At 40.9% G+C, this 26,059-nt stretch overlaps 1 protein-coding gene across 1 annotated transcript in view; it reads left to right on the top strand.

Moving 5' to 3' along the window:
- LOC121513537 (G patch domain-containing protein 8) overlaps positions 1 to 26,059 on the top strand; it is a 61,209-nt gene that overhangs the window by 25,912 nt on the left and 9,238 nt on the right. The window contains exon 3 of the mRNA XM_041793344.1: positions 21,839 to 21,976. Within this exon, the coding sequence (XP_041649278.1) occupies positions 21,839 to 21,976 (138 nt within the window). The remainder of the gene's footprint in view (positions 1 to 21,838; positions 21,977 to 26,059) is intronic.

Raw genomic sequence — 26,059 nt, forward strand, 5'->3', positions numbered from 1 at the left:
TTTCAAAATCTGGAGATTTTTTACCTTGCCTCAAATGCCTGCAAATGTCATAGTTATTAAATATACACCCCCCTCAAAAGTAATGGAACAGTGAGGCCAGTTCCTTTATTTTTGCTGTAGACTAAAAACATTTGGGTTTGACATCAAAAGATGAATACGAGACAAGAGATCAACGCTTCAGCTTCTATTTCCAGGTACTTACATTTGGATCTGATACACAACTTTAAAGATAGCTTTATTTGTAACAGAACACTAAACTTTTAGGTGAGCAAAAGTGTTGGAGTGGATAGACTTAAAATTGATTAAAGTGAATAAGACTTCATATTTAGTTGCAAATCCTTTGCTTGAATTACCTGCATCAAGCCTGTGGCCCACTGACATCACCAAACTTTTGCATTCTTCTTTTGTGATGATTTTCCAGGCTTTCACCGCAGCCTCTTTCAGTTGTTGTTTGTTATGGTGGGATTTCTCCTTTCAGTCTCCTCTGTAGTGATTAAAATGCATGCTCTACAGGGTTTAAGCCTGGAGATTGACCTGACCAGTCAAAAAATCTTCCATGTCTTGCCTCTGATGACCTCTTTTGTTGTTTTGGCAGTGTGTTTTGGGTCATTATCTTCCTGCATGATGAAGGATCTCCCAACCAGTTTGGTTGCGTCTTTCTTTAAATCGGCAGACAAAATGTTTAAGTAGACTTCCGAGTTCATTTCTGCTACCATCATGTGTTACATCATCAGTGAAGACTAATGAGCCCGTCCCAGAAGAAGCCATGCAAGCCCAAGCCATGACATTACCTCCACTGTGTTTCACAGATGAGCTTGTATGTTTGGGATCATGAGCAGATCCTTTCTTTCTCCAAACTTTAGCCTTTTCATCTCTTTGGTAAAGGTTCATCTTTGTCTCATCATTCCATGAAACTTTGTCACATAATTGTTGAGGCTCGGCTCTGTACTTTTTGACAAATTCCAGCCTGGTCTTCCTGTTCCTATTGCTAATGAGTGGATAGCATCTTCTGGTGTAGCCTCTGTTCATGAAGTCTTCTGTGAAGAGTAGATGGTGATATCTTCACTCCTGCCCTCTGGAGGTTGTTGCTGATGTCACTAACAGTCGTTTTAGGGTCTTTCTTTACAGCTCTCACAATGTTTCTGTCGTCATCTGCTGCTGTTTTTCTTGGTCTACCCATTCAATGTCTGTTACTGAGTACAACAGTGGTTTCTTTCTTCTCTAGGACATTCCAAATGGTTGTTTCATAATGGCTATATCTTCTCTTAGCTTCACAGTTGCTTGTTTTTCACCCATAGACAACTCTCTGGTTTTCATGCTGGTTATATCACCTAACTATAAATGCAGTCTGCAAAGGCAAAACCCAAATCTGAAACTGAGCGTGGACATTCAGCACCATTTATTGTGTAATAATCAATGTTTTAGGACACACCTGGGCAACAAAACACACCTGTCAGTCACATGTTCCAATACTTTTGCTCACATGAAAAATATGTGGGTTCAAACAAAAGGCGCTATCTTCAATGTTGTGTATCAGATCCAGATGTAAACACCTGGAATTAAAAGCTGTAATGTTGATCTCTTGTCTCATATTCTGATGTCAAACCCAAATGTTTTCAGTCTACAGCAAAAAATTGGCTTCACCATGCCAGTCCTTTTGGAGGGGAGTGTATATTACATTACATTTCTGGGAATTTTGTTATTACACTTGTTGGAAATGTATTGTTTGTGGGATTGTTAGGTTAAATACTGCTGATTTGTTTTACATTTGTGGTTTATTGTGTTCATGGGCAGTTATGTTTTCAGATGTGACACAGCCTTTTAAGGAATACAAACTAAAACATACCATGCAAATACCAAAGTGCCAGCCTGCAGGCACACCTAATTCTTAAAGGGAAGGACCACTAACTGGTTTGTGTGACTCCCACAAAACATCCATGTATAATAAACCACAACCTTTGTGCTTAGAATGTAGCTTTGGCCTCAGATTTTCGTTAGAAGCAAAATGTAGTCAGATAGCTCCACATCTGTTTTAGACACCATGCTTTTCACAATTTTCAATTTTGAAACCAATGATTTGTTTTGCCTTTTTCGACAAGAATTCTGGTTAATTCCACTGCTTGAGCTGTGTTTAGCAACCTACGAGTTTAGCTTCCTTTGCATTTGAATATTTTTCGTTTTCTTTCAAATTGTGACTTTTGATATCTATATTCATTTTGAGTCGTTAAAGAATTAGAAGATTTTATGCCACTCTGCAGTTGTACTTAAATATAATGTAGAGGACACTGCTTAAGTAGATACAATTAGTGAAGATGCAGGGGAGTAAAAGAAATATTTCATTCAGTCTGGTCTTGTCCCTGAAAAGCAGTGGCTGTTCAAGTTGCATTATGGGATATGTCGGAGCCAGGGGCCTGAATAAGGATACTTTAGCCTCTACTTTACCAGCCATGACCAATATTTTTGCAAATGTGTTTCTTGCAAGTCCCAAATTTCATGAAAGTGCAATGCTAAATCATTCTGCTGTCAAGATGGATTATGGGAATTGAAGAATCCAGGGACTCAAAATCAGCAACTCTATTTTTTCAGCCTTGATTGCTACTTTGTAAGTTGTTTTCTTGCTGGTTTCCCCGTTTCTTCCTAGTGCATTTCCAAATTGATTTCCCCTTGAAAGACAGAAGCTGGCACTTTAACAGACACTCATTGTTTCTTTTCAAATAACATATGCTTGAGTGAAGGGTCAACAAAACAGAGAGAAAAAACACGTATGCATTAATAGAAAAATCCTCTAAAACTATGGAATAATTTTTAAAAAGGGAAGATTGTAACACAAAAATCTATTTATTCAGCTGAAGGAGTAAATCCAGAGAAAAGCACTTCTTATTCCACCAAAGTAAGCAAGGGCACACAGCAAATTAGCAAATCTAATGTCTCATCATTTATTTATTCCATTTGTTACCTGCATGCTGCTTCACTTAAAGGTCACAGAGAGATGGAGCATTTTGAATAAAACACACAGACAAAATACTGAGATGTAGACAAATATCAGTGATTCATGGTGTAGAGGACACTGCTTAAGATAGCAAACCATTTTACACAGAAACACGGTGAGTCATGACCTGAGTCTGAATCATTGTTGTTGGAATTTGTACCAACATTTGTTCTGATATTTTGAGCAATTTTAGCCTGTGTCTCCTTCACAGAGCAGGTTTTCAGGCAGTGTGTGAGATGACATAGCATGCTGGTGCTAACACATCTGTGCATTTGGCTGTAAGATGACCCAAATGATCAAATCTGTGATCAACACATCTGCGCCTTTGGATACAGTTGGCTCGTGTACTCCTTTAGGCCCTACTTTTGTCCAGTTGTAATGATCCAGATGAAAAGAAGACCAAAAACACAATCAGATCATTTCTCATAGACAGAAACTTACACTTGGACGTGCACACACATATCAGATGAATAAATGGGTGTGTACTGGCCATGGAAAGATATTAAAGAGTCAGGGGAGATGCATTAGGCCTGCTGATATCACCTCATTAACACTCAGATATCCGGTTTGGCAGTCTGTCTTCATGTGTGTGTGTGAGAGTGTGTGTAAGCGTGTCTGAAGCAGAGATCTGCAGGTCATTACAGTAACAAGCATCTTAGCCCTCAGGTCAGCTGTCATTAGCTACAGAAGAATAGCCAGAAATCATCAGACTGTCACACTGCCAGACTCTTGCTCTCCTGTGCATGTGTGAACACACGTGTGACAGACAAACACAATCACAAGAGCACATGAGGAAAAGAGAACAGACATCACTAGTGGAAACAGAGACTGGAGGACAGCAGAAAGCAAACACATTTGTGGAATTACTGTAGTTTTTTAGCACAAACGGAATTGTTTCCATTTATTACAATGGCCAAGTTAGGGTGATAATTATAGCAGAAGATAATTAAAGGCTTAATCGGGCTTGATAAACAGTTATGAATTGTTTATTGAATTGTTCTCAGAAGGCACAGTAGCAATTAGAAGTTGTACAAATTTTTAAACGTCTATTATTTATTGTTTGTCCCTGTGCCACTCCCACCTTCTCTTCTCTTTTCTTCTCTTCTCTTCTCTTCTCTTCTCTTCTCTTCTCGTCTCTTCTCTTCTCTTCTCTTCTCTTCTCCTGTTTGCCTGGAAAGTCAGAAAGATTTTCTCAACCATTAATTTATCTTTTCCACCAAGCATGCAATTTTACATCCTAAGGATTTTAAAACAACATTCATACTTAGTACAAAAATGTTTTTTTCACCTACTGAACCATTTAAAAATGTTTTATGTTAAGCTTTAATTGTTCATGATGTTTTACATACACAGTTAAGCAGAGCCATGGTTATACTTGGAGATTACCATTTAATGAGACTGCTGTCCTTGTTGTGGTCTACATCCACCTGGAGAGATTTACTGTTCAGCTCTGCAGAGGTAGATAAAGGTATTCCCCCTTTTGGTTAAATACTGGTGGACCTTCATTTGTGTTATTTGTGACGATCAATGGTCATTATTCTGCGCTTACTTCCAGCCACGTGTTTCAATTCATTTAACTTCTGAGCAGATGAAGAAACAGCTTATGTTGTGCCAGCTGAAGAAGTGTATGGTTCTCCCCTCATGGGCTCAACATATTACAACCCTGTCTTGTTTTCTTCCTTTCTTTTTCTCAAATTTAAACTTTTTGTCCTTGGCTTATCAGCAACAGCGAATAGGATTCTGGCTGCAGACCACAGATCGCCCCCTCTCACAGACCATTACAGTGATACGCCCTCTCTATCAGAAAAGAACTGCGGTAATTAGCCAGTACAACATATTTCCAGTTTGGGATTATTTCTTTCAATTAAACTTTAAAAGTAGCCAAGTAAGCTTCAGCTAAAGCTAACATAGCTATATTAGTTAGATATTTAACATTTCTACGCAATGTAGCTGTAAGCGTAAGCAAATGTAGCGAGAGTTAATATACACTATATTGCCAAAAGTATTCACTCACCCATTCAAATAATTAAAATCAGATGTTCTAATCACTTCCACGGCCACAGGTGTGTAAAATGGAGAAAGGGGAAAACGGTACTTGTCTGACTGCATTGTGCCAAGTCTAAAGTTTGGTGGAGGGGGGATTATAGTGTGGGATTGTTTTTCAGGAGCTGGGCTTGGCCCCCTTAGTTCCAGTGAAAGGAACTCTGAATGCTTCAGCATACCAAGAGATTTTGGACAATTCAATGCTCACAACTTTGTGGGAACAGTTTGGGGATGGCCCCTTCCTGTTTCGACATGACTGTGCACCAGTGCACAAAGCAAGGTCCATAAAGACACGGATGAGAGAGTTTGGTGTGGATGAACTTGACTGGCCCGACCTCAACCCGACAGAACACCTTTGGGATGAATTAGAGCAGAGACTGAGAGCCAGGCCTTCTCATCCAACATCGGTGTGTGACCTCACAAATGCACTTCTGGAAAAAGGGTCAAACATTCCCATAAACACACTCCTAAACTTTGTGGAAAGCCTTCCCAGAGGAGTTGAAGCTGTTATAGCTGCAAAGGATGGACCGACGTCATATTAAACCCTATGGATTAAGAATGGCATGTCACTTAAGTTCATATGCGAGTCAAGGCAGGTGGGCAAATACTTTTGGCAATATAGTGTAGCTATGTAAGCTACCTAGCTATGTACCTTACGTAGCTAAGGTTAGCTTCATAGCTGTCTTAGTATTAATATCCATGAGCTTCTCAAGCAGTAGCTTACTGTAAGCATGTTGTACTTATGTACAACTACTCAACTGAAGTGACGAGTAACCACATTAAGCACAATATTAACCTGCTAAGGAGAACAAGGGCTGGTGGCGCTAACTGCTAACTTTAGCCACACTCTACCCAGCACACCAGCTGTATGCTATATACCCACTGACACAAAGACTCTGTAATGAATGTGACTTTTTTCTGGGAATTTTCTCCACTTTAGACTAGTCAATTAAATGCAATTAGATGCACATTTAGTCAAAAAAAAAAAGGTCTGGAACATCTACAAGTTAGCCGACTTTTTGAAGGCAGAAAACTGTACCATGTCAAGTTACTAGCAACACTACCCCAACACTTAGCAAAGTATATTAATCATAAAAAAATGTTTTTGAAACAATCTGCTGATATTCCATATCTTAGACTGTTGAAAATGATTGTAAAAGGAGCCTTTGTTAGTTCAACCTGTTTTCCCTTTTCTTTAATTCTTAGAGAAGAAAAATCTTATCTAGGAATCTGTCAAAGCTGTTATTATCAATTACACATAGAAACATATATTTGTTTGCTCCTTGTAATCTTTTTGTTCAGGATTCTGTTATTAGTTAGCCTATGGAAAATAAAACAGTGGGTACAAGAACACAGGCAGTACTATTAGAAATATGAAATACAGGCATGTGCATGCTGTGATTCAGTTGCTTTCACACTCTGCTGTGTGCCTGTAATCAATATAGTTTAGACAAAAGGTTCCATAGCAACATGAGTCAATGATGGCAGCTGCCAAGTGTTTTTATTGCAGTTTTTGAAATAATAGTTCAATTAAAAGTCGGCCATATTCATGAAGTTTCCCCCCTCTGCAGAAGACATTTTTTTCAGTCGACGTGAATATATTTGAACAGAGAGAGTCTGTTACTGTTACTAATCCTGCTGCTGGGCTTTCTTCCTCACAGTTAGTGGGTTTATTATGCATGCTGAATGTTATTATGGCCTATTTTTTGCTACTTTGGATATGATCTGATTTTGATACTGAACCAAGTTTGCAATTAAAGCTTGTGTTGAAATCCTGAATCCAATTATCACATCTGATCAGTTTCATCTAATTGTGTCCGAGCCAACATGGTGAGCAGATCTGAGGAGGCACAAATTTACACACTAGAGATAGTTCTCAAGCACTCAGTATTTTTTATGCGTGTCAAGTTACATTCTGGTTTCTTCACTAATTTACAAAGCACAAAAAAAGAGAAACACAGGGGAAAAAGAAAAAATGCAAAAACAGAAAACTTTATCTAATTCCCCAGACAAATTAAAGAATTAAAAAAATCATGTAGTATTTGTAGAACACATTTTATATGTATAAAGTAAATATGCCTATTTTCATTCTGCCCCTTTGCTTCTTCTGTCAAATAAATCTGCCTTCTTCTCCTACACTGAAATCCCATATGTTTAACAGTTTTAAAGACCCTCTCACTGATATGTGTCTGATCCATCCATCTATCCCATTCTTTTAACTATAAATACACCAAATCTAGGAAGCAAACCCCTCTCAATATGCTGTGTCAGAGAGCCTGTACGGTAAGAAGCCTGCTGGCACCAGAAGTCCTCCTTCACACTCTCTCTAGGTTGAGCCCGGCCATCCATGAAAATGCTGTTCAATATTTAATTACAACCAGTGAGAAGGTGACCAGTGAGACGATTGCAACTATTTAGCTCAAGTGCAGTATAGGTGGCTGAACACTGCTGTAATGTAATTGCTGTAATCATAACAAATTATGTAAACCTTGAGCGGCAATTAACATAATCAGGTCAGTTTACATATAGCTTATTCATAGGATGCAAATTATACAGCATTATTTTCTACAACTATACAAAGAAGCAGAGTTAAGCCTGAGTTACTGCAGTTTCCAACTCATTTCCTTGTAATTTTATTAATCTTTTAAATCACTTATTGAAGTACAATGTCAGCACATCATGTTTGACTCCAAACCTTGCCTTGATGACACTTAAAGCCAGCATCTGATGGAGATCACCTTTTTAAAGGGACAGGAATTACTGAGACTAAAAAATTGCATGCTGCACTTTATTGTTATACTTTTAAACAATTGTGTATGACTCATGAATTTAAGTATCCATAGGGTTGTCACAATACCAGATATTTAAACTTTGACACGATACTTTCAAATAATCAGACAATGCTGATACCTGTTTCATACCAGTCCCAAATTACCAAACATTGTTCTCTCTCTTGCTTGTAGTGGCTATGGGATAAAACATTCCTTTCTTTAATTTCAGTAATTTTCTATACTTTCCATTAAACTAAAAGATTGTGGCTTTGGTATGGAGCAGCCACTGTTTTAAAGGGGTGGCCAGGGTGGCTGGTGCAACCTCCAAAATTTGATTGACCACCCCTGATGCCACCCCATAATTTCTGGAACGTCATTGGCTTACATGCTTTGAAGCATCCGTATTGCTGCAGCATTGTGTTGGATATGCTATAGACATGTGGACACAGGACTCCACCAGCAATTCATTTTTTCGACAGTTTACATAGAGTATGTCCAGTTTCTCAGCCTCTGTTTCACCTTTGTCTGCTGACAGGGGTCAGAATTTGGCGTCAATCACATAGAAGCATGGATCCATCCTGCCTTTTATCAACGGTTCAGGCTGGTGGTGGTGGTGTACTGATGTGGGGGATATTTTCTTGGCACACCTTGGGCCCCTTGGTACCAACTGAGCATTGTTTAAATGCCACAGCCTACCTTAGTAATGTTGATGACCATGTCCATCTCTTTATGACCACAGTATACCCATCTTCCAATGGCTACTTCCAGCAGGATAATAATGTCGCAAATTTCAAATCATCTCAAATTGGTTTCTTGAACATGACAATGAGTCCAATGGCCTCCACAGTCACTAGATCTCAATCTAATAGATCACCTTTGGGATGTGGAGGAACGAGACATTCACATCATGGATGTGCAGCTGACAAATCTGCAGCGACTGCATGATGCTATTATGTGGACCAAAATCTCTAAGGAACGTTTCAACACCTTGTTGAAACTATGTCATGAAGAATTAAGGCAGTTCTGAAGGCAAAAGGGGGTCCAACCTGGTACTAGCAAGGTGTACCTAATAAAGAGGCCGGTAAGTGTATGTATACATTAATGTTTATATGATACATATTATTATATGACACACACTAGCTGTGGGCCCTCCTCTGCTCTCAGTCTGAACAAGGCTTTCTGCCTCCTCACTTGTGTTTTGTTGCTGCCAAAACTTACACCGTTATTATTCATAACCAAGTTTTCATTACCCATGGGCACAAATAGGAAGCATCTTAGGGGCGACGTCTTTAAAGTTTGTGACCATAAGTCATGTTTATGAGTGGCTTCAGCCCTTTTACAAGGTTTAAAAGCAGCAACAAGAGTAAACTTTTAATGTTCATGGACGTTGTACTGCTGCATGTCAGTGGTCTCTGTGTAGAGGTCGTCCTATTAATGAATCCTGGATGGTGTGGATATAAAAGACAAAGTTTGGCTTGTTTTCAGCAAGTTTGCAACGCTTTGGTGAATGGTTGTAGAAAAGAGTGATGCATGACATAAATGTAATCATTTTAAGTTCTTTTTTCTTGTGATTTGTTATTCACTATTTTTTGTGTGATTAATCCATTTAAATTCATCGTTATTTTGACAGCACTACTAATTATCAATATCAGTATCGACCCAGAATTCCCATATCAGCTGATCCATAATCTCCCTGCCAGATCATCAAAGAGATGCTAAAACAGTGAGATTCAACATATGGCTCTTGATCTACATCAGGCTCTTTTGTAATGAGTTGTAACACTTTTAGTCCATCCATCCATCCATCCATCCATCTTCCTCCGCTTATCCTAGATCGGGTCACGGAGGCAGCAGCCTAAGCAGGGAAGCCCAGAATTCCTTCTCCCCGGCCACTTCATCCAGCTCTTCCAGGGGGATCCCAAGGTGTTCCCAGGCCAGCCAAGCAACATAGTCTCTCCAGCGTGTCCTAGGTCTTCCCTGGGGCCACTGCCCGGTGGCACCTGCCCGGAACACCTCACCAGGGAGGCGTACAGGAGGCATCCAGACCAGATGCCTAAACCACCTCATCTGGGTCCTCTCAACACGGAGGAGCAGCGGCTCTACTCCGAGTCTCTCCCAGATGGCCAAGCTTCTCACCCTATCTCTAAGGGAGAACCCAGACACTCTGCGGAGGAAACTCATGTCAGCTACCTGTATCCAAGATCTCGTTTGTTCGGTCACAACCCACAGCTCGTGACCATAGGTGAGGGTAGGAACGTAGATCAACCGGTAAATCGAGAGCTTCGCCTTTCTACTCAGCTCTTTCTTCACCACGACAGACCAACCCGCCCGTTGATTTCCCGCTCCAGGACCGTGGCCTCGGATTTGGAAGTGCTGATCCTCATCAGCTTCACACTCGGTTGTAAACCATTACAGTGAGAGCTGAAGGTCACGGTCTGATGAAGCCAACAGAACCACATCATCTGCAAAAAGCAGAGACCTAATCCTGAGGCCACCAAACTGGACGCCCTCAATGCCCTGGCTGCGCCTAGAAATTCTGTCCATGAAAGTTATGAACAGAACCAATGATAAAGGGCAGCCCTGGCGGAGTCAAACATGCACCGGAAACAAGTCCTACTTACTGCCGGCAATGCGGACCAAGTTCTGGCACCGGTCATACAGGGACCGAACAGCCCTTGTCAGGGGGTCCGGTACCCCATACTCCCAGAGCACCCTCCACATGATTCCTGGCGGGACATGGTCAAATGCCTTCTCCAGGTCCACAAAACACATGTAGACTGGTTGGGCAAACTCCCATGCACCCTCCAGGACCCTGCTGAGAGTGTAAAGCTGGTCCACTGTTCCATGACCAGGACTAAAACCACATTGCTCCTCCTGAATCTGAGGATCGACTATTTGATGGACCCTCCTCTCCAGGAGCCCTGAATAGACCTTACCGGGGAGGCTGAGAAGTGTGATCCCCCTATAATTGGAACACACCCTCCGGTCCCCCTTCTTAAAGAGGGGAACCACCACCCCAGTCTGCCAGTCCAGGGGCACTGCCCCTGATGTCCACGCAATGTCGCAAAGGTGTGTCAGCCAAGACAGCCCTACATCCAGAGCCTTGAGGAACTGGAACTCAGGGTGGATCTCATTCAACCCCGGGGCCCTGCCACCGAGGAGCTTTTTGACCACCTCAGCGACCTCAGCCCCAGAGATACAAGAGCCCACACCTGAGCCCCCAGACTCTGCTTCCTAACTGGAAGGCGTGTCGATGGGATTGAGGAGGACTTCGAATTATTCCTTCCACTGACCCACAGCGTCCCAAATTTAGGTCAACAGCGCGCCATCTCCACCATACAAGGTGTTGACAGCGCACTGCTTTCCCCTCCTGAGATGCCAGATGGTGGTCCAGAATCTTGAAGCCATACAAAAGTCGTTCTCCATGGCCTCTCCGAACTCCTCCCATGACCAAGTTTTTGCCTTAGCAACCCCTGAAGCCCCAAACCACTTGGCCTGCCAGTACCTGTCAGCTGCCTCTGGAGTCCCACAGGCCAAAAAGGCCCAAAAAGACTCTTTCTTCAGCTTGACGGCATCCCCCACCACCAGCGGGTTTGGGGGTTACCATCACAACAGGCACTAACAATCTTACAGCCGCTGCTCCTTTCAGCTGCCTCGACAATAGAGGCATGGAACACGGCCTTCTCAGACTCAATGTCCCAAGAACGTGGTTGAAGCTCTGTCGGAGGTGAGAGTTGAAGCGCCTTCTGACGTTCCCAGCAGACCCTCACAATACGTTTGGGCCTGCCAGGTCTGACAGGCATCCGTCCCCTCCAGCGGAACCAACTTGATCGGTTGACAGCTCCGCCCCTCTCTTTACCCAAGTGTCCACGACATGTGGCCGCAAGTCCAATGATACAAATACAAAGTCAATCATCGAACTGTGACCTAGGGTGTCCTGGTGTCAAGTACACAAGTGGACACCCTTATGCCTGAATATGGTGTTCGTTATAGACATTCGATGATGAGCACAAAAGTCCAGGAACAGAACACCTCTCGGGTTCAGATCAGGGGTGCAGTTTCTCCCAGTCACCCCCTTCCAGGTCTCACTGTCATTGCCCATGTGAGCACTGAAGTCTCCCGGCAGGACGAGGGAGTCCCCAGAAGGAGCGCTCTTCAGCACCCCCTCCAGTGACTCCAAAAAGGGTGTGTATTCTGTGCTGCTGTTCGGTGCATACGCACAGACAACAGTCAGGACCCGTCCCCCCACCCGAAGGCGGAGGGAAGCTACCCTCTCATCCACCGGGGTAAACCCCAATGTGCAGGCTGCCAGCCCGGGGGCAATCAGTATGCCAACATCTGCTCTGTGCCTCTCACCAAGGGCAACTCCCGAGTGGAAAAGAGTCCAACCCCTGTCAAGAGGATTGGTTCCAGAGCCCAAACTGTGCATTGAGGTGAGACCAACTATATCTAGCTGGTACCGCTCAACCTCAAGCACAAGCTCAGGCTCCTTCCCCACCAGAGAGAGGACATTCCACATCCCCAGAGCCAGCTTCTGCAGCCGAGGATCGGACCGCCAAAGTCTCCACCTTCAACCACCGCCCCGCTCACATCGCACCCGACCTCTATGGCCCCTCCTACAGGTGGTGAGTCCATGGGAGGGGGGACCCACGTTGCCTCTTCGGCTGTGCCCGGCCAGGCCCCATGGGTGCAGGCCCAGCCACCAGGTGCTCGCCATCAAGCCCCATTCCCAGGCCTGGCTCCAGGAGGGGCCCCGGTGACCAACGTCCAGGCAAGGGAGATTGGATTCCATCCTGCAGTTCTGCCATATGAGGTTTTTGAGCTGCACTTCATCTGGTCCTTCACCTAGGACCTGTTTGCCTTGGGAGACCTGGGGCATGAAGCCCCCGACAACATAGCTCCTAGGATCATTGAGACATGCAAACCCCTCCACCACATTAAGTTGGCAGCTCAAGGAGGGGACTCTTTAAGTCTTATATGGAAAAATAATCCCCCCAGAAAACCTTACAGTGTAAATTCTGTCGACTAAAACTGACTTAAAAGGTTAGTTGACAGCCTTTCTTCCATGAGAATTACTAGACTACGACTCTGCAAAAATAGATGTTTGATGACTAAAACTGAATAAAAGTAAGTTTAGTTTTTGTCAAGATGACTTAAACTAGACTAAAATGTAATTTAGTTTTGTCAGACATTCAAAATCCTTTGTATTTCTCCACTGTGGGTAAATCTGTAAAAATGCAATACATCTGTATCTCTTCTGCCTCTCAGCTGTAGAAAGTAGGGACCCCAGGTTTGGCTGGGTGTATAGAACACAAAACCATGATTTGGTATCAGATCAACAGAAGAGAATAAATGCTTGGACTAAAAGTAAAGACTGAAATGTGAGGACTTTTTATGGACTAAAACTAGACTTTTAGAGTTTCCGTCAACTAAAACTAGACTAAAACTATAAAGGGTAGAAATGACTAAAATGTGACTACAAGTAGAAGGCATTTTTATCCAAAGACTAAGACTGAGAGTAAAATTTTAAATAACTGTCAAAATTAATACTGCTACAAAGGGAAATTTTGCCCTCAAAAGGGATCCACTGCAAGGCATATAGATCATCTATTCCCCAGTACTTTCAGATGCGGCGGAGTCGTGGCGTAAGCAAGCAGCAACAAGAGGTGGTGTAATTATGACAGAAGACATTAGCATGGATGCTGCTGAAGTGTAAGTTTTATCAGAACTTGACGACATTTCTTCATTAAAAGAAAAACATAGAACAGCATTGAGTTGTTTTCTTTTCAAAAACGACAAAAGTCGTCACCATGGTTCGCGTTATGCAGTTCTTTATGGAGATTACTCCTTGGTAGCGGCTACATCACGTGTTTTATTGCTCTGATTTGCCCCTAAAGATGTGACAGACATAACGTATATCTAATGACCCTTAATTAACAGAAGATAAATAAAAATAACGAAAATAAAAAGTTAAACCAAGTTCTGTGCATGCTCTGATTAATGACATTTTATTTAGTACTTATTGGACCCCGCCCACCCCTCCATACAGACCCAAGTTTTGTATTGTGGCTCTGGCAAAGGTATTTTTCAACAATTTTCCTCTTCAGTTGAGCATGGTTGAGTAACAATGTGCTAACACATGGTACATGACCTTTTAGCTTCTCTGAGAAACATAGTTTTGCCAATTTTAGCCTCCTTGTGGACACAGCAGTTCATCTAATCTCTTTGCTGATCAAATGATGTGTACGCAGGGTTTTCTTTGCTATATAATCTATTCAGACCAAAACCAGTCTTGTTGCTCGTGTTCTTGGTCATGTTGTGGGTTATGATTTCATCAGCATTAATTTGTTCATTGGAATTAGTTTGTTTTATGACCAAATTAAAAAAGTTCTCACAGGTGCTTTAGATCAGTGGTTCTCAACCTTTTCAGCCCACGACCCCCAAAATAAAGGTGCCAGAGACCAGGGACCCCCCACTGTACCTAAAGGTGTTTGAACACAGCCATACACAATTCAGAATATTTGTGTGCAGACAAGGCCATCCATAAAGGGGGATAAATGGGAGAGTTTTCTGGTGCCCAGCCAAACTGGGGGCCCATGGAGGTCAGCAAAACCATGGTCCATTGTAAAGTTAAGCTGTGATACCCATATTTTATATTTAACCTGAATAATAACCACTCTTATCAAAGAAACAAATATCTTTATTTATTGATGTGTGTAGTAAAAGCCTTATAAATGTCAATCCTTTTTGTCAAAAAAAGAATGACAATGTTTTAAAAAAATTTAAATGGGTTAATAATGGCAAAAAAAATGTTGAAAGAGGTGGTGAAGTTGAATTTTAAAAGCAGCAGAAATTGGTTAAAGTGGAAAAATGGACTTAAATAGTGGTAAAAGGAAGTTAAAATGTGGCTGAAATAGCTTCAAATTAGCAAAAATTAGTGGTAATTTGGGGAAATGGGATGAAAAATTGATTTGAACTGGCAAAAAACTGAGAAAGAAAAATATGCAGAAATCAGTTTAACTACTAAAATTGGGCATATCAAATGGCGAAATGTGGTTAAAATGGGAAAAAATTGGTGTAAAAAGTGGTTGGGGGGGTAGTAATGATGGCAATAATGGGTCAACAGAGACAACATTAAGCTTGATTAGAAAGAGTTGGATTAGAAGTGGCATAAACAGGCAGAAGAAGTGGTGGAAAGAGTTTAAAGTTGACTAAAATAGGTGTAAAATGTGTTAACTTTGGTGAGAAAAAAATGATGAAAAGGGGTAAAAAAAATGTGACAAAAACTGGTGTAAAGTGGCAAAAGTGTGATTTTAAAAATATTCTTAGCTTTTTAGGGCATCTGGAGACCCCCTCTCAGTGTCTCGCGACCCCAGGTTGAGAACCACTGCTTTAGATAATGTAACAAAACAGTTTAAAAAAAATTTTAATGAAAAATTTCTATCCCAAAAAATACTGAAGTAACTAGTACACATTTGATCAAAGAGCTGCTCATCGGAAAAAAGAAAATCAAAAACACAGTACAACCCAAAACTTACAGTAAAGGATATGAAAAGTTAAGATATTAAGACTGGTATGAAAAGGAGCCATTTCTCAGGCAAAACAGGCAGTGTGGAGGACAGCTGAACACAGAGCCAGAGTATTCTCCAGCTTCTGAAAAGGCTCTGTCAGATGTCTGGACAGTCAGAGGCATGTCATACTGCTATAGCTACATTTTATGTTGATGTTGCTGGCATAACTGCAGTGCATTATGGGTTATTCATATTGTTCTCCAGTGTTTGAATGCTGTGATATTTCATCAGAATGCATTTAAAGGGCTGTTGATTTTCATACGTCATAAGTTTTTAGATCTATCAGGTATACCACACACTATTTTGCAAGCTCTTTTGTAGCTTGATGCAGACAGGCTTCTAGCTTCACCTTGGCCTTGTCAAAGTCAGCTCACCTTGTCAAGATGTTGAATTCTGTTATTTTGAAGTTATTACGTAATGTGTCAAATTTGCTGTGAAAATCAGCAGTCTAATCCTGAAATCAACAGACAGAAGATTAAGACAAACTCTTGATTATACTTATCTGAACTCTACACAAGTCTCTCTACAATATATTTGCAAATAAAAAGGATAAAACTGTGGATTTTATGAGCTATAAAACTCTGACATCCCTGAATCCAAGAGGGCAGTGGAATAGGTAGCAAGGCAATGACATGGTGATTGCATCAGAAAAGTGCCCGCACTGTTTCCATCTGCACAACTCCCAGAGATTTCTCACAGGACCTATTTTTCTCTCTTCCTGAGGAATTTTACATGAATATAGTGGGGTATCATTAGTTTCTAGCAGGCAGCCATTCTCAAGCACCGGCAGACCACGTGTGTAAAAAAACACTTTAAGCGTGACCGGTTCATTTCTACACAAGCTTAAGACATTGAATAACATGCATGTGTGTCGGAAAATTCCAGTTATGGCTCATAAACACTCGTATTTGTTGGCGTAATTTCAGCTATGAAGAGGGATAACATGGCACTTCTCCCACAAATTGAGGATAAGCTGAGAGAGAGGGAGAGAAAAAAAAGCATTCACATTCACAACCTCGCACAAACACATACACACACATAATCATGCGAACAATCACTGTCTATTCAGGGCTGCAGCAGATATCACTTGTGCTTTCTCTGCAAACAGATTTATGCTAGTGAGGTAAATTGAGGTCTAGATTAATTTAGCACTGCTGTATCAGGTTGACAGACTGTGCGAGGCTGTGCATGCATAAATGTGTGTTTGAGCTGAAGGTAGTTGTTTGTGCGTCTATGCATTCTGTGTCGGTGCATAGAGGCAGGATGAGGTGTATACATTTGAGGCGAATGAAAGCCCTCATGTTTGATTTTAAGTGTTCAACAGAAAAATGGGTAGTAGCTTGTCAAGATTTCCTCTGATATAAACAAATTACTTCTCAGTTCACACACACACAAACACACACACTTCTGCTTCCATTCATTTACACCTTCCCTCAGCAGAAATTTTTCCTTGTTCAAAATAATTACCTTGACAGATTCAGGAAAAGGGAGAAGGAGGGCGAGGGAGTAAACAAAAAAAGTCAAGTGCACACAAAAATTAACACATAATAAGGATATTACAGCGTGCACTTACACTTCGCCTGTAATCTTGCATGAGCCCAAAGGTTGACAAATACACAGGATTCATTATCTCAATCTCATCAATCCGGCAGCGCTCACAGGGCAGCCGCTCTCTCAGTGATTGGATCATTTCCTTGTCGTGCCTTAAGCCTTCAAGGCAGATCGATACCTTGCACACAAACACAGCAATGCGGGATCGATGTATATTAGTTACCTTTTTGTTGATGTGGGCTTAAGAGAGTTCTGTGAGCTTTCACTTCTCTTCCCTCCCTCCCTCTGACTGGAAATAAGACTCACCTGAATGCAGAATTTACAGTGCCTCTAAAAGTATTCACCCCTTTGGATGTTTGCCCTTTAACTAATTGTATAAATTAATCATGGTCAATAACCAAACAAGGAGAGGTCAGACGTGTGAAAAAAGTCAGATCCATAAAAAACAAAGGCACGCTGTTTTGCAAAAACTAATAAGCCTTTAATAAAAGGGCTAAAGCTTCCATGTGTTTCAAATGTATTTAAAAACAAGTCACTGTTTACAGATTTTTAAGGTTATAGCAGCTGCATTGCAATCAGAGTCAATTGCTCATCTCAGGTGCAGTGAGAAAAGGAGAAAGGAGAAAAGTGTGCTCTTAATTGGTGCACTCCAGAAAGGCAAGCTCAGAGCAAAATTACACAATCAGCAATAACAAGCAGAGTAGCAGAGTGGGAGAGCAGCGATGAGAAATCCACTGTTGAAGAAAACTCTGTCAAAATCTGGACTAGAGTTTGCCAAAAGGCATGTGGGAGACTCCATGGTCAATTGGGATAAAGTCCTTTGGTCTGATGAGACCAAAATGGTGCTTTTAGCCATCAGACGCTATGTGTGGCAGACACCAAACACTGCACATCACCACAAATACACCATCCCCACTGTGAAGCACAGTGGTGGCAGCAACATGCTGTGGGGATGCTTCTCAACAGCCAGCCCTGGAAGGCTTTGAATGTGGCAAAATATAGGAAAACCCTAAACAATCTTGTTTGGTCTGCAAGAAAACTACAGCTTGGGAGAAGATTTCTTTTCCAGCAGGAGGATGATATGAAGCATACAGTGAAAGTTACAAAGAAATGGTTTAAAGACAATGAGATGGATGTTCTGGAGTGGCCGAGTCAAAGAACAGACCTCAATCCAACAGTGAATTTCTGGCTGGACTTAAAAGGGCTTTTCACACTGATCTCTGTGCAACCTGACAGAGCTTTAGCAGTTTGCAAAGAAGAATAGAGTAAAATTGCAGTGTCCAGATGTGCAAGCCTGATAGAGACCTATCCACGCAGACTCAGTGCTGTAATTGCAGCCAAAGGTGCATCTACTTAAACTGACTTGAAGGGAGTAAATCTTTTTTCCCTTTGCCATTGAAGAGGGATGTTTTCTTGTATTGTTTTTCTTTTTGTCAAAAAAAGCCAAATTATATTGACCATGATTAATTATGATTTATGAAATCATAAAAAGGTAAAACATCCAAGGTAGAGAATAGTTTTTATAAGTGCCGTGCTTCAAAAAGCTTGTTATGTCAATTTCTTACATTCATTCAGACCGGTGGTTTTCAACTGGTGGGTCAGGACCCAAAAGTGGGTCGCGGAACAGTTTTCAGTGGGTCGCGACTAGGTGTCTGAAAAAAAAAATGGTGGCAGAAGTCCTGAAGTCCTTATTGGACATCCATCAGTACCTTTTATTTTACTCTGTTTTACTGTGAAATTGGGTACATTTAAATATTTGATCAATATTTCAACTAGCTATATCCTCTTCTTGTAATAAATGGCTATTTTTCCCATGATAATGAAGTAATTTCACAAGTTCTCAGGAAAATTGGCAAAAATGGACCCTTAATGAAGGGGGAAGAGGATATAAAATTTGTCAGTTTTGTTCCTTTTCATTTTTATATCAGGTGTTTTGGTTCAATCATAATCTAAACTGCAAATTGTTCAATTAACTTTGTTCAATGAATGGGTTGTTGAAAACTTTTTGGGCTGGATCAGTTGAGAACCCCTGATTTAGACCACCAGGAGGGTGCAATGAGGAACATGTTGCATATAAGGTTGATCTAGAGATAACATGAAGTTGTTTTTGCAAACCCCATTAGGAACTCAATTGGTGGTTTCTTTTACTGTAATTAAGCTATTGATATTGTTGCAGATGAACCTGAATGTTTTACTTTTTTACTTTTCAAAATAAGAGCACTTTCCAAACTGATAGTAAACTACATCAGGCATAAGACAGGACAAAACACATGACTAATTAATGTAAGACAAATATGTCCACTAACACTCAAAGTAAAAAAAAAAAAAAAAAAACATACAGTGCTTAACAAATTTATTAGACCACCCTAACCAAAGTAAGGTTTATGCCACAGCTGCCCTAAATTAACAGCATTGGTAATTACCAAAATCATTTTTTATGTTTCTGCAATGGTTAATACACTAATATGTAGAAGCTCCTTAACCCAGATGATATTTTTAACGCTAAAATATAACTATTACTGTTATCCATGAATTTTCAAATTGACTGATTTACAAAAAAAAATGAAAAAAATAGTAAAGCACATTAATATTTCTGGATTAATATGTCAAATTATAGTTATTTACTTGCATTTCTGAACAGAAAAATGAGTTTTAGTGGTTGAATGTTATGCTTGATTAATTTCTGACTTCTCAGAGAAGCCCAGTGAGCAGGCTCAAATTTGGGTGAATTCAGTTTGAAATCCCTCATTCCTGTTCAAAATGGTAAAACGTGGAGAGCTGACTGAAAATGGAAGAGTCTGCATTAAAGCACTTCATGATGCTGGATGGTCTCTGAGACAAATATGACAGGTGGTGTAATAAATTTGTTAAGCACTGTATATCATGAAAAGTAATGCCACAAAAAAACTGGACTATCAGAGACTAAAGATTGCCTGAAATGACCATGAAAGTGTTCATGTTAAAGGGGACATATTATGCAAAAATCCCTTTTTCAGGCTTTTCTAACAAAAATATGTACCCCTGACCTGTCCACAATCCCCTCAAATACCAGAAAAATCCATTCCCTTCCACCATCTCTTTCCCCATCTTTCAGAAAATGTGTGCTGAAACAAGCCATTCTCAGATTTTACCCTCATGACCTCATGTGAGGAGGTAGCACCGTCCCCAGGTTTGGTTGGCCCTCCCCACTTGGAAGAAAGTTCCACCCTCCTCTCCTGATCTTACTCTCAGCTGTCAGCTGAGAAGCTGGATAGCTCAGTGGGTTATCCTGCTGACTTTTGTCAGGGAGATTTATGGTTCAAATCCCAGTCAGCTCCTAAACATTGGATAAAAGTGTCTGTAACATTGTAACATCAGGAGTGCCATATCCATTTCCTGAGAGGGGCGTGGTCAGGAGCGGAGTCAGACAGCTCATTAAAATTAAAGGCCACAGACACAGAAACAGCTCATTCTGAGAAGGGCTGAAACAGAGGGGTTTTTCAGACATGCAAAAATCCAATACTAGAGTGTTTTTTTCAGCAACAAACTTCACAGGCATGTTTTGGGGACCTCTGAGATTAATATAAACTTGTCTTAAAAGGGTAAAATATGTCCCCTTTAACATACTTCTGAAAATGTAACTGCGACACATGATGTGGATGTTTATAATGATGAAGAAGAATAAAAATAAAAATAAAGTCTGGCATGAACAGCAGGGACTGTTACTTGCTGTGGTGATAATAATGCTGGGGTGTTTGTGGGATCGCGTGTCTGCGAGGGCATGCAAAGGTCACTTCTTGTCTTTTCTGCCTCCCCATCCCTCTCTTTTCCTCTCACCTCTGTTGCCGTGTGCAGGCATATTACTGAAGCAAATTGAGGCCAATAGACTCTGTCACTGCATGACCCAGGCCTCGCCAAACAGAAAAAGGAACACACCAGAAAGAGAGAAAAAGCCAAATAGAGGGGATAAAAGGAGAGATAAAAGGGAGGGGGGAAAGGGAAAGTTGGAAGAGGAGGAAAGAGAGGTTTTGGACGGCGAGGGAGGGAGAGGAAGTGGACCCAAGGAAGAGAAAGAGAGGGAGAAAAGGAGAGAAAGAAGTGACAACCTCAAATTAAATTCCCATCATGTCAGTGTAGAACAGAATTCAATAGTGTTTATTGGCAGCCCCCAGCCTCAGGGAAATTACATTCTGAAGCAGAGCATGGCATGAATGCACACACACACACTAACCCTCAACACACAAGGACACACATCTATTGTACACAAAAAGTGTGCATGTCTTCCAACCAAAAACCCTCTGGCTGATGTGAGCATGCCGACAAGCGATTTATCCCCCCAGGACCATGTGCCATTTGTTCAGTACATACATGGGTGTGTGCATCCGCTGCATATGGGCTATTTACCATATGAATGTATGGTGAAGTATATCTCTAGAACTTTTTCTCTTCTTATCATGCATGATTTTGCAGGTGCGCAACGGTCTTAGTTGTGCAGTTTCTCTGCAGTCTGTCAGGCACAATTGCCGTTTTCTCTTCAGTCAAACTTTGGACCATTTGCCATAACTGTACAAACGCAGGTTTTATTATAGTGGCTGTATTAAATGTGTCCCCTGGCTCAGGTTGCCATGAGCGCAGGATTTCATTGCCTTTGTCCAACCTCCAGCAGCATCAGCAGCAGAAAAGGCAGCGTGCTCTAATGGGATGCCGTTTAACAGTTTTATGCAGAGCACATGTAGAGGCTATTACTGCTGATGTCTCTGGGATGCAGATTTGTTCTAAATGGCTAACAATCTGCAATTTCACCCCACATGCTCACCTCTTCATCCCCTTTTCTCCTGTTTTCCATTTCTGCCCCCCTAACCCTTTATGTCTCTGCCTGTTTACGCCTCTATCTCAACTTTTTCTCTCACTCTTGTTTCTTCCTCTTTCTGCAGGAGCGTGCAGAGAGGGCTTTGGGCTGCTCAGCGGAGGATCTGAAGGCTCTTTTCTACTGCGAGCTGTGTCACAAGCAGTACCTCAGACACCAGGAGTTTGACAACCACATCAATTCCTACGACCATGCACACAAACAGGTACATGGGAAGCGCTTGCACTACAGCCACATCACACATTTTATGTAACAGCACGCCAACAGATACACACAAGTGAGCACACCATTTTTTTTTTTTTTTTTTTTTTTTTTGTGATGTTCTGTCATTGTATTTTAACATGGTAGCGGGGAAGTGTAAAGATGGAAAGATAGTTTAAATGTTACCCCACACTGGGTACAGTTTCCCAGCAGGTAACTGAAGATGTGTGACAACCACATCATTTCCTACAGGCAGACGCAGCAGTAAAACACCACATCTCACACACACACTCAAACACATGGAGATGCTGTAGCATTGCATTTATAATTTAAGGTAAACTTAAAAGATTCCCTGCTGAAACATTTAAGTCACAGCAGCTTTGAAAAGATAAAAAATACTACATAAAAGTGACCATTCACAATATTATTTTGAAGCTGGTCATGTGTTCAAATGATCATGTCTTATCTGTATGATCATATCTGTTTAATCCAATTCTATTCTTTCTTATAAGTCAGTTTTATTTTGTCCATTAAATATGGTAGCATTTTTCCTCTAGCTTTCATGTCATCAAAATTTTTGAAAAAAAAGTATTATTTTATTATTTAAGTGTGGGAAACACACTAAGATCAAGGTCTTAAAAAGACAATAAAATAAACAAATTTTAAATAATTAATATATAAAAAGCACATTTTGACATTAGCAGACTTGTGCTTTAGTTAAACAAGTCACATCTTAAAGAAGATGCCATTAGGGATGTTCAGTGTTATCAGAATGATGTCAGTTACAAAATTTCCTGTCATTATTTACAACCAGTAAGGATAAACTATATATTGACCTATATCAGCTTAAAGTTTCTGCCTATATTAGCTGTGAATGCTGGCCTATATCAGTCATAAATATCAGCTTGTATCAGCTAAAAGTATTGCCCTTGGTATGTTGAAAATATTGGCCTACATAAGCTCCAAGTATAAGCCTATATCAGCTGTAAGTATCAGCCTGTATATGATGTATTTAGCGGCCTGTATCAGCTGTAAATATTGACCTATATCAGCTGTATCTATCAGCCTGTATACGCTGCAATCAGTGGCCTGTATCATCTTTGAATATTGGCCTATATCAGCTGTATCTATCAGCCTGTATATGACGTAATTAGTGGCCTGTATCAGCTGTAAATATTGGCCTATATCAACTGTATGTATCAGCCTGTATATGACGTAATTAGTGGCCTGTATCATCTGTAAATATTGGCCTATATCAACTGTATGTATCAGCCTGTATATGACGTAATTAGTGGCCTGTATCATCTTTGAATATTGGCCTATATCAGCTGTATCTATCAGCCTGTATATGACGTAATTAGTGGCCTGTATCAGCTGTAAATATTGGCCTATATCAACTGTATGTATCAGCCTGTATATGACGTAATTAGTGGCCTGTATCATCTGTAAATATTGGCCTATATCAGCTGTAAGTACCACCCTTTATAAGCTGTAATAAAGTACTAGGTAGGAAGGTAAGAGTTAAGTTCAAAGAAACCATGCCTAAAGAAGGAAAATAATGATATATCAGATAAGTATAGCCATCAATAATACTACATGATGATAAAGAAATGGCATTGTTGATGGTAAAAGCAATAAGTACAGGTACAGGTTATCCGATCAATCTGTATATTAAATAATAAAGTCTTTACCCATCTGCTCTGGATTTTTAGGAGGTTGAAAAGGCCTGCAAATGTCACAACAGTAATGTTTTGAAGACTGAATACACTTTTCTTCCTTTGGTTTATTAAAGCCCAATATCTAAAACTTTAAATATACACTTTTGCAATTGGGATACAAAGAAGACGAATAAAAGATTTACCCTAATAAAAAAGAAATACACATCAAATACGAACTATTTCATGGTTTTATGTGTTACATAGCTGTGCTACACTAAATAGTTTTTTCTTTTACTTGCGCTGAAGTACTTGATAGAGGAAGACAACAGTGCTTCCACTTAAGTTCAAGGTTGGTTAAACTTCTCTGTAATTAGAGAACCTTGAAGTAAAATCATCTTAATATGATTGTCAGGGGAAGAGAGGTGCTTAAATAACTCTTACACCAGGAGGGCAAAGTCTGATTCACATTTCATCATGTTTGAAACCATTTCCTTCATTTCTAGTAGGAGACGGATGTATTACAAACAAAACATTTCCTGTTGAATTAGGGAAAAGTTAGTACTGTGAGATAAAACCATGTCGAGTATGTTTTGGCACAAAAGAGAACCTCTGTAATAGTAATTGCAGCTAAAGTGTAAGTGATTTGAGAGATGGAATCAGGTGAATGAGGTGTCTTGTAAAAGAAAAACATATGACTTTAATCTATAATTTCTTCTACTTCCAAATTAGAGCTGTTGAATTGCATGTATCTGGTACATAAAGATGCAAATACGAAATTCCCTTTATTCTTCCACTTGCGCTTTAAAAGAGAAATAAATTATCTGTACCAAATAAAACATGGAGCTATTAGTCACAGCTCAAGAAGGATTCTATTTTTCTGGTTTGAACAAGATGAAGCCAATGGACCATTAGGAACAGGCCCGGCAGCAGGTTTCCATTGCCTTCTGCTTTCACATCCATTTTCATACACAACCTCCACTCCGGACTAACAAGCTGAAGGTTCTGCTGATAGCACACTATCCTACAGCTATCTGTTGTCATGCCAAGACATACACTCACACACAAAACATACAGACATGCAGCTTGCACTCTCTTTGGCGATCTCTCGACCGAGCTGAGCTGTTTCCCACTTCAGAACGCCCACACTGTGCAACATGAAATAAACATTAAATAAAAGTGTTCCTTCACTGTCATTGTTCTTTGACAATGAATTGAAGCAACTGCAGGCCAATGTTAATGCTTTGTTTTAGCCGGCGGCGGGCACATGAAATGAGCTGCATGAGGCACTGAGCTGACAGTAGCCACTGGCATTGCAGGAACACACACACAGAGTGACACACAGAAGCATGCATGCACACACAGCGTAGAGAGCAGACCACAGAGGAAATTCTAGCAGAAGACAGTGTCCCTGCAGGAGTATTGGCTTTGGAGAATGGAGGCTGATTGCGTTTGCTCTGTCTCCTTTCCCTGTCATCGATTCAGGGATAAACATGTCTGAATGCAGCGCTTTATCAGCATTAGAGAAATTGCTCATTACAACAGAATTACACTTCCCTTTTATAAATGAAAAAAAGCAGTCAGCCTATTAGCATGGCCCCTCACATGCTACCTGAGAATACATCATCCCTCATTCAGATGCCCTGGTGGATACGAATCAGCTCTGACTCATCCATAGTTGCCTCAGCCTGTGCGCTCCTTAACACATCTAAAGGAATATTGATTGAGGCTTTGACAGGCGGATTGAGCTTCACAGCACATAGTGAGACTGGCATGTTGGAGAGCAGGAGTAATAGCGCTTCCCCGCTGTTGGGGACATGACATCATCTTTGAAGACAAAAGTATTCGCACTCTAAAATGGGTAACGGAAATATATATCTCGGCTCGGTGTGCTCAGCGAAAAGAAAAAATGGTTCACCGTGCAGTATTTTGTTTGGCTCTAAATATAGCTACAGGTTTGCCTGCAGTGGGACCTGTTTTTAAGAGAGAACAATAAGCTGGCAGAGTGCAAATGCAGGAGGAAGGAGGAAGTATTCATCTTCATAATTTCCATCTAAGTCATTGCCATGGACAGCTAGAGTCCAAACTCTGATCTTTTCCTCCTCCTCTCTCCCGGCTCTGTCCGCAGCAGTTCATTATGCATGCCTCTCTGCTTGAACATGATTAATATTTCCTATAGAATGACTTTGGCATCAAAGCCCCCTTAAAGCAAACACACATACACTCCTATCTACGCAAGCTGCCCAAGCACCTATACTGTACGTCATGTATGTTTAAGGGCCTGCTGGTACATTCTTAATGCTGCCTTCAGCGGGGCTGACAGCAGGATGGTAAGCACGGAGTGATAATGTAAAAAGACACACGATTGTGTTCGACTCAGCAGAGATTAACCTGAAGAGTGTCAGCTGCAGGAGAAGATCTGGGTGTGAAAG

This window comes from Cheilinus undulatus, linkage group 8 (assembly GCF_018320785.1).
Source record: "Cheilinus undulatus linkage group 8, ASM1832078v1, whole genome shotgun sequence".
Lineage (NCBI taxonomy): Eukaryota > Metazoa > Chordata > Actinopteri > Labriformes > Labridae > Cheilinus > Cheilinus undulatus.